Source organism: Rutidosis leptorrhynchoides, chromosome 3 (genome assembly GCF_046630445.1).
Source record: "Rutidosis leptorrhynchoides isolate AG116_Rl617_1_P2 chromosome 3, CSIRO_AGI_Rlap_v1, whole genome shotgun sequence".
Classification (NCBI taxonomy): domain Eukaryota; kingdom Viridiplantae; phylum Streptophyta; class Magnoliopsida; order Asterales; family Asteraceae; genus Rutidosis; species Rutidosis leptorrhynchoides.
Genome location: NC_092335.1, coordinates 6,553,890 through 6,570,652, shown reverse-complemented (window position 1 = coordinate 6,570,652; position 16,763 = coordinate 6,553,890). Strand labels below are relative to the sequence as shown.

The following is a 16,763-nucleotide window of genomic DNA, read 5'->3' as shown; positions in this document are numbered from 1 at the left end:
TAGGGTTTTAATGAGTATAAGGATTTTTTGAAAGGTCAAAGATCAATGGAGTTGTTGGTAAATTTACTGCTAATGTGGTGGAACATGAAATGTTCCTCAGTAACAAAAACGTATATGCCAAAGTTACAAGTCTGAAATGTCGTCGTTGACTGGTTGATAATACTGGATACTTTGAAAAGAATTGCAAGGTTATTTTCGGTAAAAACAAAGCTAATGGATCTTGCACAGATTTAAAGTCAAAGTATAGCTTTGAAAGATGTAGAGATCTAAGAATGATGTCACCGGTTCAGAGTTATGACTTGGATTCTGATCCGTCAATATCAGAATATGTAATTGAATTTGTATGAAAACGATTGTATATTGTTGTGAGCATTGTTAATAATTTTTGAATCAAAGTTGAAGAATGTATAGTGTAACATATTAATTGCGAACTTATATATTTCCCGGGTATTACCTACCCGTTAAAGATTTCACAATTAATACTTTGTACAAAAGAATTTTTATTATCGTCTTTATGAAAATATATGTATGTATATTTTCTTCAGATGTAACACATATTTAATGAGTTAATATCATATTAAGCTCATTTAATTTTCGGCTTGACTTAGAAATGATTAATCTCTAAAACATTAAAGATTACATAATCTTTGCGGAGTATATCGCTAATGTAATCGATACTTCATTATTTATTCTTATTCCTCGGTGAAGGATGTTGATGCTCGTGGAATTTTTGTGAACCTTACAAGGCACAGATGATGTTTTCTGGAAAGTTTCGAGTACATCGAAAATGAAAATGTAAAATCAATTATGTAATTGAATAATACACTTGGTTTATTATGAAATGGAATTCATTAAGTTAAAACAGGGATTGTAGTTAACAATGGTTAAGTTGTTAAGGAAGGATGTACATCATTGCATATTAGTAATATGAACTAACCGAGTAGTACCTACCAGTTAAAATTCACACGTAATAGCTTAGTACGAAAAGATTTATTTTGATTTCAAAATTCATATATATTAAATATACATAAAATTTCTTCAGGGGAAATGAGTTAATACTTCATCGGTTATTGTTGCTGGTATTTCTTGGTAACTACGATGCGTATGACGTTGATGTTCAAGGTACATATTATGATGTTGAGGCTTGCGGTGCGGATGTTGTTGGTGGTGGTAATGGTACTGTTGGTGTTGTTGTCGGTGGTACTGTTGATGTCGGTGATTCTGCTGGTGCTTGTAACCTTTGCACCATATTCTCCAAAGCCACTACCCGAGCGCGAAGCTCGTTGACTTCTTCTACTACACCGGGATGATTGGCGGTTCGGACGAGCGAATGAATAAGATCCAGAATTTGAGAGAGTATATGATCATGACAAGATATTCTGGAGATGAGAGAGAAAATGGTATTACGAACAGGTTCGCCGGTAAGTGCTTCAGGTTCTTCGCCAAGAGGGCAATGTGGTGGATGGAAGGGATCGCCTTCTTCTTGTCTCCAATAATTAAGTAGGCTATGAACCCTTCCCTAATTCATCCAGAATAGGTGATGGCTGATTGGTTGATCCATTCCGTTTACACTTTCTTCAGAGTTCAGGTGAATATCCATATCGGAATAGCTGTCGAAATTTAAGGAATTTGAACTAGATACGGGATCCATCTTGTATAATTAGAGAGATGATTTTTGATATGAAATAGATTATAGAATTTAGATTGGTACTCTTCAATACATAATTTACATATGTATATATAATACCAAAATCCCGTAAATTACGGAGAAATTTTCGGAAGATGGCAGTCAAAGTTTACTGTAATAGATATGCCAAGATATGAATTTTGTCTATACACTATCTATGCAATCAATGCAATAAGACACGTTTAGGCTTAAGATGATAGACATGTAATTTTTGACAAGAAATGATAAGCAAAACTTTTGACATGCAGACACAGTCGAAGTCCAGACTTACTAATGCATCCTAACAACTATCAGTTAGACACACTTATGCAAGACCTGGTTCACTAGGACCAACGCTCTGATACCAAATGTGACGATCTCTCCAAATCCATATGGACGAACACGTCATTCATTGATTTCATTGCGAGGTATTTGACCTCTATATGATACGTTTTGTAAACATTGCATTCTTTTAAAAAAGGTACACAATAAATAAATATCAATTTCTAAGGTTTTTAACGTTTGATGATTTCTACATATAGACAATCACCATAAATAATAGTTTACCATAATACATCTGTTGATAATGAAGTCAAAATAAGATACACGGTGATGATTTTGTGAATGCAAAGTTTTCTTGAATAAAGCATGTATGACTCCATGCACATAGCTTGTATCACATATAAGCAAACAACGGAAGACTTCTAGAAACCTGAGAATAAACATGCTAACAAGTGTCAACACAAAGGTTGATGAGTTCATAGTTTTAGTGTTTCGCTTAATCTGTATATTAAAGTGGATCACAAGATTTCAGTTGTTTCATCCAGAAACGTTTATCAATAGATTCTACGTAACAGAGCACTCTGGTAACTAAGCTTTAACGTTATAATGATAAATACCTCATTCGTTTTAATACACGCAAACCAACGTGTTCTAAACTCAAATAACACACGTCCGTTAAAAGGCTAGCGCTCTAGCTCGGACGGGGATGTCAAGCCCTATGGATCCATATACTGTTATTCGCGCCCACCAGTCCATATCCTATGTACTGGAAGCTACTAGTTACCAAAGCTAAGGGATTTCGGTTCAAACTCAGTGTAGAATTTAGTATGTACTTGTGTCCATTGTGTTTAAAATAAAGTGCATGTATTCTCAGCCCAAAAATATAGATTGCAAAAGCAATTAAAAAGGGAGCAAATGAAACTCACATTAGCAGTACATAAAGTCGTTCACCGAAATGTGACCGAAACTTGGAATACCAAATAACCGTAGATCTCAACCTAGAGAATATATGTTGGTCAATAATTGTCTATCAAGCTAGGTCAGGTCATAGTGTATCACAATCCTAATGCTCGATATCGACATACAAAAGTTATCCAAAGTCGTTTCAAAAAGTCAATTTTGACAGTTGTTTAACAAAATGAGACGTACCTTATATGAGGATTCATTTACTCGGTTGGTAATATTCAAAAATCCAATTTATCAATCTCGTAAACAAGTTGTTTAAATCTTAATTGCAGATTCAAAAGCAATTTCAATTAACGTCAATCATAATTCAGTTGATCATATCTTTTAATCCGTTCATCGAAACTATTCGATATCTAAATGAAAAGTCATTGATTTTTCGCCAGCTTTCCAAAAACATGCATATCATATACCTTTTACCAGTAATATATGTATTTAATTTGTGATTCATCATAAACTGTTTAACGACGAAATTTAGCATACAAGCATGTATAAATATATATACTCGAGCACTAGACATGGATACACAATTAATATATAAAAGATAAAATATGAGTGCTTACGTATCAATATTGAGATTCAATATTATAGGAAAGTACGTAGACGCAACGGAAATGATAAACACTAGGTTTGATTCACAAATATACCCCCGAACATTACCCATAACCTCCTTGGCAATAACCCATAATTTTCTTAGCTCTATTTCGCTTGAAAACCATTTTGAAAGTGACACGCTCATAACCTCGTCGTAGTATTTTATGTATAATACTAATTAATAATATTAATAATAATAAGATTAATAATAATAATAATAATAATAATAATAATAATAATAATAATAATAATAATAATAATAATAATAATAATAATAATAATAAACGGAGTAATATATGATGTGTGAAAACTAAGCCAAAAATCGAGCAATTTATAGAACCTTTTCTAAAAAAGTACCCCATGCGATCGCATGGGATTTGTGCTTCAAGGCCATGCGATCGCATGGCCCTCTGATCCAGCTCACCAACTTTTGTTTTCTTATTTGTCGACATATTTATTTATTAATATATAATATATATAATTTATATTAATTAATTATATATTATATTATATTCTCGTACATAGTTGACTTGAAATTTTTGTTCCGAGGTCTCGTACGTTGTCACTCGACTTCGAACGCATTTTCGTATGCTTAGAAAAATATCACTTTATGTTTCGTGACTCGTACCTTTGTCAAAATATAGTCTTAAATTATCAATAAACTATACCACTCAAAGTATATCTTAATCTTTCGAGTGTTTTGGTCATTTACTTCTATAAATCATTGTCTCGTTATTTATTAATATAATAGTATTTATCAAACGTTTCATAACCAAATTAATATCTATTCTCAATATTTATAAACACGTTTTAAAATACATCTCACAAGTTATTCATATACTTAATTCTAACAGTTAATATTCTTTATTTTTGTATATGTCCAAATTACGTTATTTAAACAAACACACTTAATTAACCAATTCTATTATATCGAAAAATGTTTTAGCAAGTTCGAAACACAATCAATTCAATATTATGCAGTTTAGTTTACCACTAACTTTTATCTAACTTTTGTCATCAAACACTTTACCATTTATTCCGAATACCGTTAAAAAGGAATAAATTCTCAAATCAGTGTGGACCTCACAACAGAGACCTAATAAATATCTTTTAATTCAATTGTTTGGCATAATATTTTAACTTCGTAGTTGAATATATCAATCAGATAATCAAACCAATAAGTTTAATGCACATTATCATTTACTTAACACTTTGTTACGTTTTTAGGTTATAGTATATGTATCTATTTACATATAATTGTTCGCGAATCATCGAGAACAACCGAAAGGTATTTGAATAGTTCAAAAATTTTGAGATTCAGTTTTACAGACTTTGCTTATCGTGTCGAAAATGTTAATCATACAAAGATTAAGTTTAAATTTGGTCAGAAATTTCCGGGTCATCACAGAATCCGAGGCCAACCCTGCATTGTTCAATATAGTCATATGTATTTTTACTACAAAATACATTAGGTGAGTCTCATTTACCTTTTTACCCTTTATATTTTTGGGCTGAGAATACATGCGCAATTTTTATAAATGTTTTACGGAATAGACACAAGTAATCGAAACTACATTATATGGGTGAATGATCGAAGCCGAATATGCCCCTTTTGCTTGGTAACCTAAGAATTAGTAAACCGATCTACTAATTGACGCGAATCCTAAAGATAGATCTATTGGGCCTAACGAACCACATCCAAAGTACCGGATGCTTTAGTAATTCGATGTTGTTTTATCATGTCCGAAGGATTTTCTGGAATGATAGGGGATATTCTTATATGCATCTAGTTAATGTCGGTTACCAGGTGTTCACCATATGAAAGATATTTTTGTCTCTATGCATGGGACGTATATTTATGAGAAATGGAAACGAAAATCTTGTGGTCTATTAAAATGATGAAAATGAATGATTATGATAAACTAATGAACTCACCAACCTTTTGGTTGACACTTTAAAGCATGTTTATTCTCAGGTATTAAAGAAATCTTTCGCTGTGCATTTGCTCATTTTAGAGATATTACTTGGAGTCCTTCATGACATATTTCAAAATACGTTGCATTCGAGTCGTTGAGTTCATCAAGATTATTATTAAGTCAATTATAGTTTGATATATTATGAAATGGTATGCATGCCGTCAACTTTTAATGTAATGAAAGTTTGTCTTTTTAAAAACGAATGCACTGTTTGTAAAATATATCATATAGAGGTCAAGTACCTCGCGATGTAACCAAATGTATTGTATTCGTCCTTATGGATTAGGACGGGTCGCTTCACCAAGGAACCGAACTTGAAAACTTATTTGCTCTGATTACCCGCAACAAAGCCAAAAGGCCAGTCGAATCGTCCGCCACCAGTCAAAAATTCTCCGAGCGAATTGCAAAGTACACACTCTCGGAAAACATTGTCATCCCGATAACACTAAGGGTGTACAGTGGAACAACAGACGCGGATGACTTTTTGCAAATTTTTGAAGGAGCTGTGAAAACTCAACAATGGAGTGACGAGGTCGCTTGTCACCTATTTCCAACCGTGCTACAGTCGGCAGCAAGAGAATGGTTTGCTAAATTGCCCGCTAACGAAATAACAAGCTTTTCGACCATGCTACAGTCGACAGCAAAATAATTCAATAAAAATTCTTTCCGTTCCAAATTAATAGTCTTATTTTTTCTTTTTAAAGTTTTTATTTATTAATCATAATTATAAATTTATATTTTGTTGTACAATAATTTTTTGAAATTTATATGAATAAATTAAAATTTTGTATAACTTTCATTAAATAATATTACATATAGAGTTATTAAATTAATGTTGAAGAAAAAGCTAAGAATCAAAATATAACTATTAATTTGGGATATAGATATGATTTTGACACATACACTATTTATTTTATTTATTTTCATTTTATTTTCATTTTATTGATAATAATAAAAATAAATACAAGCTTTTTCATCATTTCCCGATAGGATAGTCAACTAGCTGGGTCAGACAAATACGTTTTGTGCAAGTATGCAACACGAGTAATCCATAGAATGGCTAATTGAATGGAGTACGTCAGCGTATTCGCCACGTCGGATAGGTGGGTCGGTATATTCGTAGAGGAAATAATAAGAAATTAAAACGAAAGGGAATAATCCTTATTGGATATGCGAATATGCTACTTCATCCCGCTTTGCAACTGGACTTCTCAATAATTTGTAGTTTAGAGGCCGACTGTGCGATATCCCTAGATTACCCATATTTAATCCCTAAATTCTCCTATCGACCACATTAATGACGTATTTGCCCTTCTTACCTTTCTCATATTCTCTTGTAATTTACGTTTTATGGTGTGTAAACAATAAACAATTGATTAATCATCATCATTGGTACCAAAGATAAATTAAAAACTATTCAGCCCTACGCATAATAATTTCAATTTTATGAATTAATATAACAAGTAGTTATGACTTACAATATAATTAAATATTTTTCTTTTGTAAGTCATAAAAAACATTTATGTTATTCCTTGAAAACTTGAAAAATTGAAAAATATTTAGTTATGTTGTAAGTCATAACTATATATATATATATATATATATATATATATATATATATGGGAAAAGAAGGAAAGAAATTGAGATGGTGAATTGCATCACCGATGGTATTAGACTGAAATTAGCATCATTCAGAGTTAAAGGAACTTCTGCTATGGCCATGGCGGCGAAGAATTGGGATATGGATATATATGGAAATAGATTGACGATGAAAGCTTCGATATCATCGATGTGATTTTGAGGCAGGTTTGATTGGATTTCTAAGTTTTGCATGGTTTGTCGTTTTATTGTTGGGGTGTAGGGTATATCCTGCCCATTGTTTTGTTTTGTTGGTATTAATAAAACTTTATTTTCCCCAAAAAAAGAATGAACGAAGATCGATGCGCTATTTAAAAAAGAATGAACGAAGATCGATGCGCTATTTAATTGTAATATATATATATATATATATATATATATATATATATATATATATATATATATATATATATATATATATATATATATACCTAGTAATTAATAATTAATGATCATGATAAATACATTTTATGTTATACCTAGTAATTATTGTGTTACTGTTCAATTTATGTCAAAACAACCGTCACATTATATCCTTTAAAAATCTTTATTTTTCAATTTTTTATTTTAAAAATTCAACTTGTAATAATTTATTATTATTGATATTATTCAATTTTTTTAAAGAAAGAATTTCACACTCCAAATGATGAAAATTACATTTTACATTATTGCCAATTTGCCCTTTTATTATACTACTTTTAATTAACTTTGAATTGGCTTTAACCGTTAGAAGATAGTAACTGTTTTTTCATCGAAAATTAAATTCCCTTACAATAACTATTCCGTGTATCGGTGTATATTTTACCTTCTTAACACATTGCAAGTTGGCAACCCCTCCCTAAGGGTAGTATCGTCTAATTCACTCCACCCACTCAAAGACTTACAAAACCAGGTAAGGGTACAATGGTAATTGTACATATTTAATTAAGTAAACCTTCTTTTTTTTCCCTTATATAACAGAAAAATAACATGTTCCATAATTTGCTTCCCACAACAACTGAAAGAGTAACGCATACGGCAATCAAATCCTATCCAAACTACAGGATAATTAACAAGATCAAATCAACATCTCCATCGACAATAGATTCATGCATAGATTGACACTGAAGAAATCCAGATAAAAATATTTTGCAGGTAACATTTACACATTAATAATTTGTTGCAGTTGTTTTATATTGTGTCATCGTATTTAGATTATTCTTCCATAAATGAAAAGATAGTTTTAGTGAGTTTTACGTAATCTACTTAAATCGAGTACGTAATTTCATAATTAACTCGTTTTTTGGTTGATTTTTTAGAACAAATATTTGGATAATTGGATGATTGCTTTTACAATTCATGATGCACGTCTGTTGTGCAAGATCATCAATAATCTTTAAAATTGACTTTAATGTCTGACTTTCCAGAAATTTCTTCTTATTTTTTACTAACTTTTTTTATTCGTTTAATCCGATGGAATCAAAAGGTTTCGTAACGTTATTATATTGGCTTGCGATTCCAAGATTTTTAGTAATAATTTTGAGAATTCTTAATTTATTTTTTACACATATAATTGACCTCCTAGATAGAGGATCTAGTGACGTAATCAGGGAAAAAATAAATGGGAATAAACAAGCATATTATTTTATTTTAAGTTTTTAATGTTTTCAATATTGTTGAGAGTAAAATGTTGGATTCCACATAACCGCGTGATATCAGATATGTTATACATTTGGTGATCTTAAAATGTATAAATAGTTTTATGGTAGAACTAATTTAATATACTAAATAGATTTTACTTTAATCACATGTTAATTGGATTATGTCCAATATTCTTGTTTTGCAGGTAGATCAAGTTTTCTTGATTACAACAGAAGAAAACTTTAAAGTTAAAGTTCATCGATATATGGGTTCCATTGTTGAACCAAAGCATGAATCAAATGCAAAAAACACAAAACCTCCAGGAATTCAATTAGTAGAATGCACAAAGAAATCAAAGATTTCATTCAAATCACATCAAATAATTGTTTTAATCGTTACATTTCTAGCATACACAAGCTACCATGCTGCTCGTAAAACCACTAGCATCGTCAAAAGCGCACTCGATCCAGCCACACCAGAAGATCCCACTGAATCAGGTTCGTTTTTGCAAAGATCGAATGCGCTTACATGGCTTCTTGGAAGCGGTTGGGCACCGTTTAATGGAGCAAACGGGACAGCATTGCTTGGTGATCTTGACTTAGCGTTTTTATTTGTATACGCTGTGGGAATGTTCTTTTCTGGACATATTGGTGATCGAATGAATTTAAGAATCTTTTTGACGATTGGAATGATTGGGACGGGTTTATTTACTTCGTTGTTCGGTTTTGGATACTGGTTAAACATTCATGTGTTTTATTATTACTTGATAGTTCAGATGATCGCCGGGTTGTTTCAATCAACCGGGTGGCCCTCTGTCGTTGCGGTTGTTGGGAATTGGTTCGGGAAGAGTAAACGAGGGCTAATAATGGGTATTTGGAACGCTCATACGTCGGTTGGGAACATCACCGGTTCGTTAACCGCTTCGTATTTTTTGAAATATGGTTGGGGTTGGTCCATGGCGGTTCCTGGTTTGATGACTGCGTTTGTTGGAGTTATTGTTTTCATGTTCTTGCCTGTTGATCCTGAATCGGTTGGGGTTGTGAAGGATGAAGATGAGCCGGGGTCGTTTAAAAAGGAAATGACCGAGCCCTTATTGAGCTCAGTTTCGGATGCTGAGAAAAACTCCCCCGTCGGGTTTTTAGAAGCTTGGAGAATACCAGGGGTTGCTCCGTTCGCGTTTTGCCTCTTCTTCGCAAAATTGGTTGCTTATACGTTTCTTTATTGGCTTCCGTTTTACATAAGTCATACAGGTACGTGTGTTATTAATACCTTTCACCATGGTTTTAAAGTTATATTGTAAGTCTAAATGTGTTATACATTTGCAGCTATAAATGGCGAGTTTTTATCGAATGAGGCTGCAGGGAATTTATCTACATTGTTTGATGTTGGGGGCGTGGTGGGTGGAATTTTAGCCGGTCATATTTCTGACCGGCTAGATGCTCGCGCCATTACTGCTGCGAGTTTCACCTACTGTGCAATTCCAGCGCTTTACTTATATCGTTGTTATGGGCATTTATCCATGCCCGTAAACATTGCACTCATGTTAGTCATTGGGATGTTTGTTAACGGACCGTATGCTCTCATTACAACCGCGGTGTCAGCCGATCTAGGGACTCACAAGTCTTTAAAAGGCAACTCTAAAGCATTGGCTACGGTAACCGCTATCATTGATGGAACAGGGTCAATAGGCGCCGCGATTGGGCCGGTTCTAACAGGTTACATTTCAACCCAGGGTTGGGGTGCAGTTTTCAATATGCTTATGGTATCGGCTTTTGTGGCTGGGTTGTTTTTGACTAAACTAGTGGTGGCCGAGGTCACTGCTAAATGTCAAGATTCGCATGGGAGTCCGAATGTTAGCACTCTACGGGCTGATTCAATTGAAGAAGTGTGATTAATTGTCACTGAATAATGAAGATTTTTGTGATAAATTGGTTGCGTACGCTATTGTATTTTCTCCAAATTTATTTTAGGTGCATTGAGGAGATGGCGGGCAATTGTTTCTGTACATATAACAACAGAGTCCGTCATCCAATCATAAATATATTCATATATTTAATTTATATATATATATATATATATATATATATATATATATATATATATATATATATATATATATATATATATATATATATATATATATATATAGTTTGATTAGTATTTGAACCGGTATATTTAAAAAAATCGGTTTAAATACTCGTTTCTTATAGCATATCCTCAATCTAAACCGATTTAATTGCTACCTATATTTTGGGATGAGATCGGAACACCAAAATGTTTCTACATGTTTGTATTGTTTTCTTGTTGATGTGAACTTTTCTGCATTTATATTTTTGACAATAGAATATGATATTCAGTCCTTGTTTATTTATTTATCTATTTATTTATTTTGTTTATAGTTAGAGAAAATTAATTGACTATACTCTATTATAAGATGAACCTATTATCTATTATTTACTCACTTTTTGATCCATCTACACCTAATTACATATCATACCCTTAATTAGTTAAAACTAGTTGTGGAGCATTCGCTTCGCGCCGGGGGCTCCGTTTTGAATGCGAGTTAAAAAAAAAAGTCTTGATCTATTTTGTAAATTTTTTTTTTTCGACATCTAACATTGAAGGGTTGTTCATTTTGTGAAAGTTGCTTCTTTTAGCGTTTGTTGTTTTTTTTTTAAAGTTAGTTGATCTATTTTGTAAAAAAATATTTTTCGACATCTTTTGGTAGCATTGAAGGGTTGTTCATTTTATGAAAGTTGCCTCCTTTATCGTTAAGGAAGAAAAGAGAGAAGGGAAAAAAAAAGTTAGTTGATTTTTTTGTAAAAAAAAATTTTTTTCGACATCTTTTGGTAACATTGAAGGGTTGGTTCTTTTACGAAATTTGCTTATTTTATCGTTGGGGATAAAAAAAAAAGTGAAATGACGAAAATACTCCTGGTTACTATTGGTGAATAGTGAAATAGTGTTTTGTCTATTAGTATATATATAAATAATAATATAAGTTCAACTCCTTATATTAATCCATGGGTATAACTGTAAGTTTATGAGATAAAGTGTAGATGGATCAAAAAGTAGTGTGTGAAAATCACCTCCCATTATTTACGGATTACTCCGTATTTTATTATTACTAGTAATTTATTATTAAGGGTGTTAATGAGTGAGCACCTATCTCTATTTTTCCCTCTCAAAAAAATCATATTTCCTGGGAACCAAAAGGTTCCGGGTAGCCGGCCTTTATAATTTTTGAATCACAATTGCTCTCTAATTTAAAAGAGTTAGAACACACCATCACTATTAAAGTCGTATTCTTTTTGTAAACAGAAGTACTAACCTCGCTCCACTAGCAATGCGTCACATGTTAGATTGCAGCACGTTAGTATATGTTAGATTGCAGCACGCTAGTATTGGTGTGTTCGTAAGAAGTATACCTGACAATCAAATTCATACACCAAAAATTGGATCAATTGAGTCAACCATTTGAGTCCATTGGGTTTCCAGAAAACAAAAGAAATGGATCCAATATGTACCCATCTTTAGTTCTTCAATATGTTAGAAGGTCTATCTAGACTAGTTGATCATTGTCATCTATAGGTGCACCTAGAAGAATCCATTTTTGATAATTAATTATTATTATTATTTTATTAATTAATAATTAATACGAGTAAATCATAAGTTTATACAAAAGTCCATGTATAGTGAAAAATGGGGTACGTGTCATTGACACTGACTATCCAAAATGTAGGAAAATGGCTCATGTTTTCGTTGAAAAGGCAGGTTTTGTATTAATTTAGGCAATATGTGGTGGTAATCTTGTGGACGTAGTTTAAGCAACCAATTGTGATCCATTATTTCGTTAAGTGTGGATCAACCAATGCCATAATTGCAGTGGTCCTGCATCTTTTAAATCTAATAATAACGACTCTTTCATTTATATATTATTACTACCAAAAGTATATACGGCGCGAAGATGTTTTTTTTTTTTCCTTGAAAAGCAACAATTTTATAAATAAATTAAGACTAGTAATTACAACAATCTTAAAAGATCAACCAACACGACTCCACAATCAACACCTCAAATTCAAAGGGTCTTACAGCTCGACGTTAAAATACACCAACCTAGAATAATAGAACAAAGTGTTATAGAATGTAAACCCCATAATAATAGCTTTATTATGACTCGGTATTTATAGATTACAATGTAACCATTTAACCCTAATGGACCAAGCCCACATATCGGACTTGGGCCAAACTAATATGTCTAACACTCCCCCGCAGTCCGAAAAGCGAAATCGCGAAAGTTCGGACTGGAAAGAAAACAATAAATATAATATAAATAAACTCTATTTTTTTTCTCATTTGTTGCACTGAATAGCCTGATATTCGTTGATAGAGTTGCAGATTTCTTGACGGATTCTCCTTTTCCGTAGCGTTTTTTTCTCTTTTACGCCGTGACTTGCTGTGCCTAAGGATCAAGTACCGCTTTCATAAGCTACTTTTGTTGACGATAACAGTATTCTTCAACGCTGCAAACAAGAGTTTTGACAATATTCTTTTTTTTTGTGTTTTTTTTATATTCCTCTTTTTTCGGGGTTTGGAACCTAGTCAAGCTAGGCGGCTCAGCCCCACGCCGATATATTATAAAAAACAATAAATTAAAAATAAGAACCGGATGCTGTTAACGAAAACATTCGACGACCATAAAACAAATTTTTTTTTTTTAATTGATGCTGTAATGGAAAGGTGTATGTTTAATTGGATGGTGGCAAGTGGAAAATTAGAAGAACCAATGGCTTACACGTATCATTTGGCTACAGAGTGGATAGCATAGCATATCAGAAGCTTTGTATTTTTTTTCACGACAGTTTAAAGAAAACGAAAAAAAAAATAAGGGTTTGGAAAAGAAGGTTGCGGCAGCTAGTGTGACAAGAAAACAAGAAAACATATTATAGAGACGATAGATATGACGATGTTAAAACGAGTGGCGATGAAGAGTGATATAGGAGGAGGCGTTTCCACCAGGATCATATGGCTCGGATACCATGTTATAGAATGTAAACCCCATAATAATAGCTTTATTATGACTCGGTATTTATAGATTACAATGTAGCCATTTAACCCTAATGGACCAAGCTCACATATCGGACTTGGGCCAAACTAATATGTCTAACACAAAGACGGCTATAATCATACAATCTAAGAATCGAACCGTCAACCAAATCAACACCACACAAGACCACATAAGGGCAATCACCTAGTAAAAACCATGTAGACGGTAGAAAACAAACCACGACAAACACCACGACAACTGACACATATCCCGCCGAAACTTAAGCCAAACAATCTCGATCACATAGTCTACTAGGTGGCGGTATTGTGAATGTAGAAATATTAGCGGAAAATGAAACCACAACTGTATAATCACAACCTGTATCCACTACTGAGCCCATGAATAAGTGAATCAATAAAAAATCACGATCATAAAATTCACTCCACCAAACTAACAATCGAAATTACTCGAAATGTCATCCTAATTTCACGAACCTAAACCTCTTAATAACGCGAACTTACACTTTAATGACAAACATAACTACCCACCAAATACCATCACTTCAAAAATATCCACGCGAAAATATAAACACGAACCTTCGGTAACCACCACCTAACACGACAAACTTATACCACACGAAACTACTACTTGAAGCACCCAAGATCATTACTCGAAACCATATGTTATTTGAATTTAAAAGGCTAGTTAAGCTAGTACCATTTTACTAAATGGTAAAGTAATAACATTAAACTAAATCCACAAGAGCCATAATAATCAAAGTAGCAAAATCCACACACCACATAACAATCGGTTCTGACTAGTGGTTTGAATGTCTAGGCCAAAAACTATAGCTAACCAAAGATAGTTAGCCACATGAGTGCTATTTTATATAAAGGCAATTTACCTTTTAAATATGCACGAGAGCAATCAACGCCGTCCATTCATTCTTTACTCGATACCGAAATTGATACTCGTAAGCATCTCCTACAGCTCACGGTCCTCACCCTGAAAACCCGAAACAGCTACCCGAACCACTCGAAACCACCCGAAATCTTTACTCGAAATGACGAAACCACTACTCGAAACAGCTACTCAGAACCACTATTTAAAACCACTAATCGGAACCGATTTGAAGTACCAGAAAACCAACTAGCACCTTTTGCACGACTCAAACTTGAGGTTGAAACAACCGTAAATGGCCACCTGAAACCAGCGAATCTTTACCAAAAATTGAAACAACTCGAAAACCGCTCCTTCCACGAACTTAAACTAGCTAAAAGAAACTTTTAAAAACAACGTATTCGAGAAATAAATACCGAAAATAAAACAAACTTGATGTAGAAAAGAAGTATGAACATATAAGAGCAGGGAGGGGAGTCCCTCCGGACCGCCGGACAAAGCCGACGGCCGGAGGAGAAGCTACAGATGTGGTGGCGGCTGTTGGTAGAAAATAGGGTTTATTTTGGCGGCGGTTGTTGGTAGAAAATAGGGTTTTGAACTCGTGAAATAATATTTTGTAAATTAAAATTATGAAACTATTAATACTCTAGGTACTAAAACCATCGAAGATGATTGTTTAAACTTTAACTACGTGCCTCGACCACTTGGGCTACTATAATTAAAACCGGTAGTAGCTATGAATGGATATCGACCCGATCAAAGGTGAAGAACCTCGACTGGCTACAATGAATTTCAAAACCCAGTTACTATGATGATCACGGTTAATTGTCGCTGCTCCAAATAATCCACCTGACACAAAGCTATCATGTCGTTCTCGTTGTAACCTTATTGTGTTTGTTTACTCTAGATGGGTTTCGTTTGTAGTTATAATCTCATACTGCACTCATGTATGGGTCACATGTAACTCCTTTCATATTTAGTACTCCATCCGTCTCACCAGAAGTGTCCATTTTGACTTTTTTTAGTCTTGCTTATTCAACTTTGACTGTAGATATTTTTGTTGATGTTATATAATATTTGATTTGATGAAAGTTATATCAATAAAAACACAATTAAAACTCAATCAATTCATATTCATATAATATTATATAACACAAACATAAATATTTATACTCAAAATTGACAAATAAAGACTGTCAAAAGTTAAAGTGAACACCTCTGGTGGGGCGGAGGTAGTATAAGTTTTGCCTTTCAACAAAAATATTAAAGCCAGTAGAGATTTAGATTCAATAGGTATTCCTTTCAATTATTTTTTATAAAAAAAATCTCTTACGGTAAAACAACATGTTTCTAGGAGGATGTTTGGTTAAATAGTGTTAAACTTAAAGATCTATATGACCGACTCTATCACCACGATATTAATTAAAAGGCTAATGTTTACGATCGGGTAAGGTGGGTAAATAATAATCTACATACGCATTGGTGTTGGTTCCGAGAAATCTTTGGTAGACTTCCGTGAGACCTCACCAATCTCACTAACGGTTTATCTAGTTTTGTACCATGTAACAGGGTTAAGGACAGTGGCGGATGCAGGATTTGTTTTTCACCGAAAAAAATAAAACCGTAGCAATTTTTTGGGCAAAATATGGAGGTTTTGGGGCAAAAAATTGAAGTTTTTAGGCAAATTATGGAGGTTTTGGCGCAAAATTTAAAGGTTCGTGGGCAAAATTTGAAGGTTTTGAAGCAAAATTTAGAGGAGTTTGGGCAAAATTTAAAAATTTTGGGGCAAAATATATAGGTTTTAAGGCACAAAAAAAAAACCACCGGGGGCAAAGTCGAAAAATCCAAAATTTTTACACTGAAAATTGAAAATCCAAAATTTACATATTATAATACGAGAACAATACTATATGATAAAAACAAACTTTATTGAGTACGCAGCGGAAAATGAAATGTCGTTACAAGAATTGAAATTACAATAAAGTAAATGTTTCAAATGCAAGAATAATAAATGCGATAGTTCTTGATCCTAAGTCCAAGTAGCATCACATAAGCAGTAGGTAAGTAAACTTGATCA

General features: G+C 33.1%; 1 protein-coding gene across 1 annotated transcript; it reads left to right on the top strand.

Annotated features, from left to right (window-relative positions):
- The first annotated feature begins 8,119 nt into the window (after positions 1 to 8,119).
- Positions 8,120 to 10,821, top strand: LOC139895685 (putative glycerol-3-phosphate transporter 1). Its single transcript, XM_071878217.1, has 3 exons — positions 8,120 to 8,253; positions 8,945 to 9,989; positions 10,065 to 10,821. The coding sequence occupies exons 2-3, from the start codon at positions 9,005 to 9,007 to the stop codon at positions 10,628 to 10,630; spliced, it is 1,551 nt and encodes a 516-aa protein (XP_071734318.1). The 5' UTR covers positions 8,120 to 8,253; positions 8,945 to 9,004; the 3' UTR covers positions 10,631 to 10,821.
- The last annotated feature ends 5,942 nt before the right edge of the window (positions 10,822 to 16,763 follow it).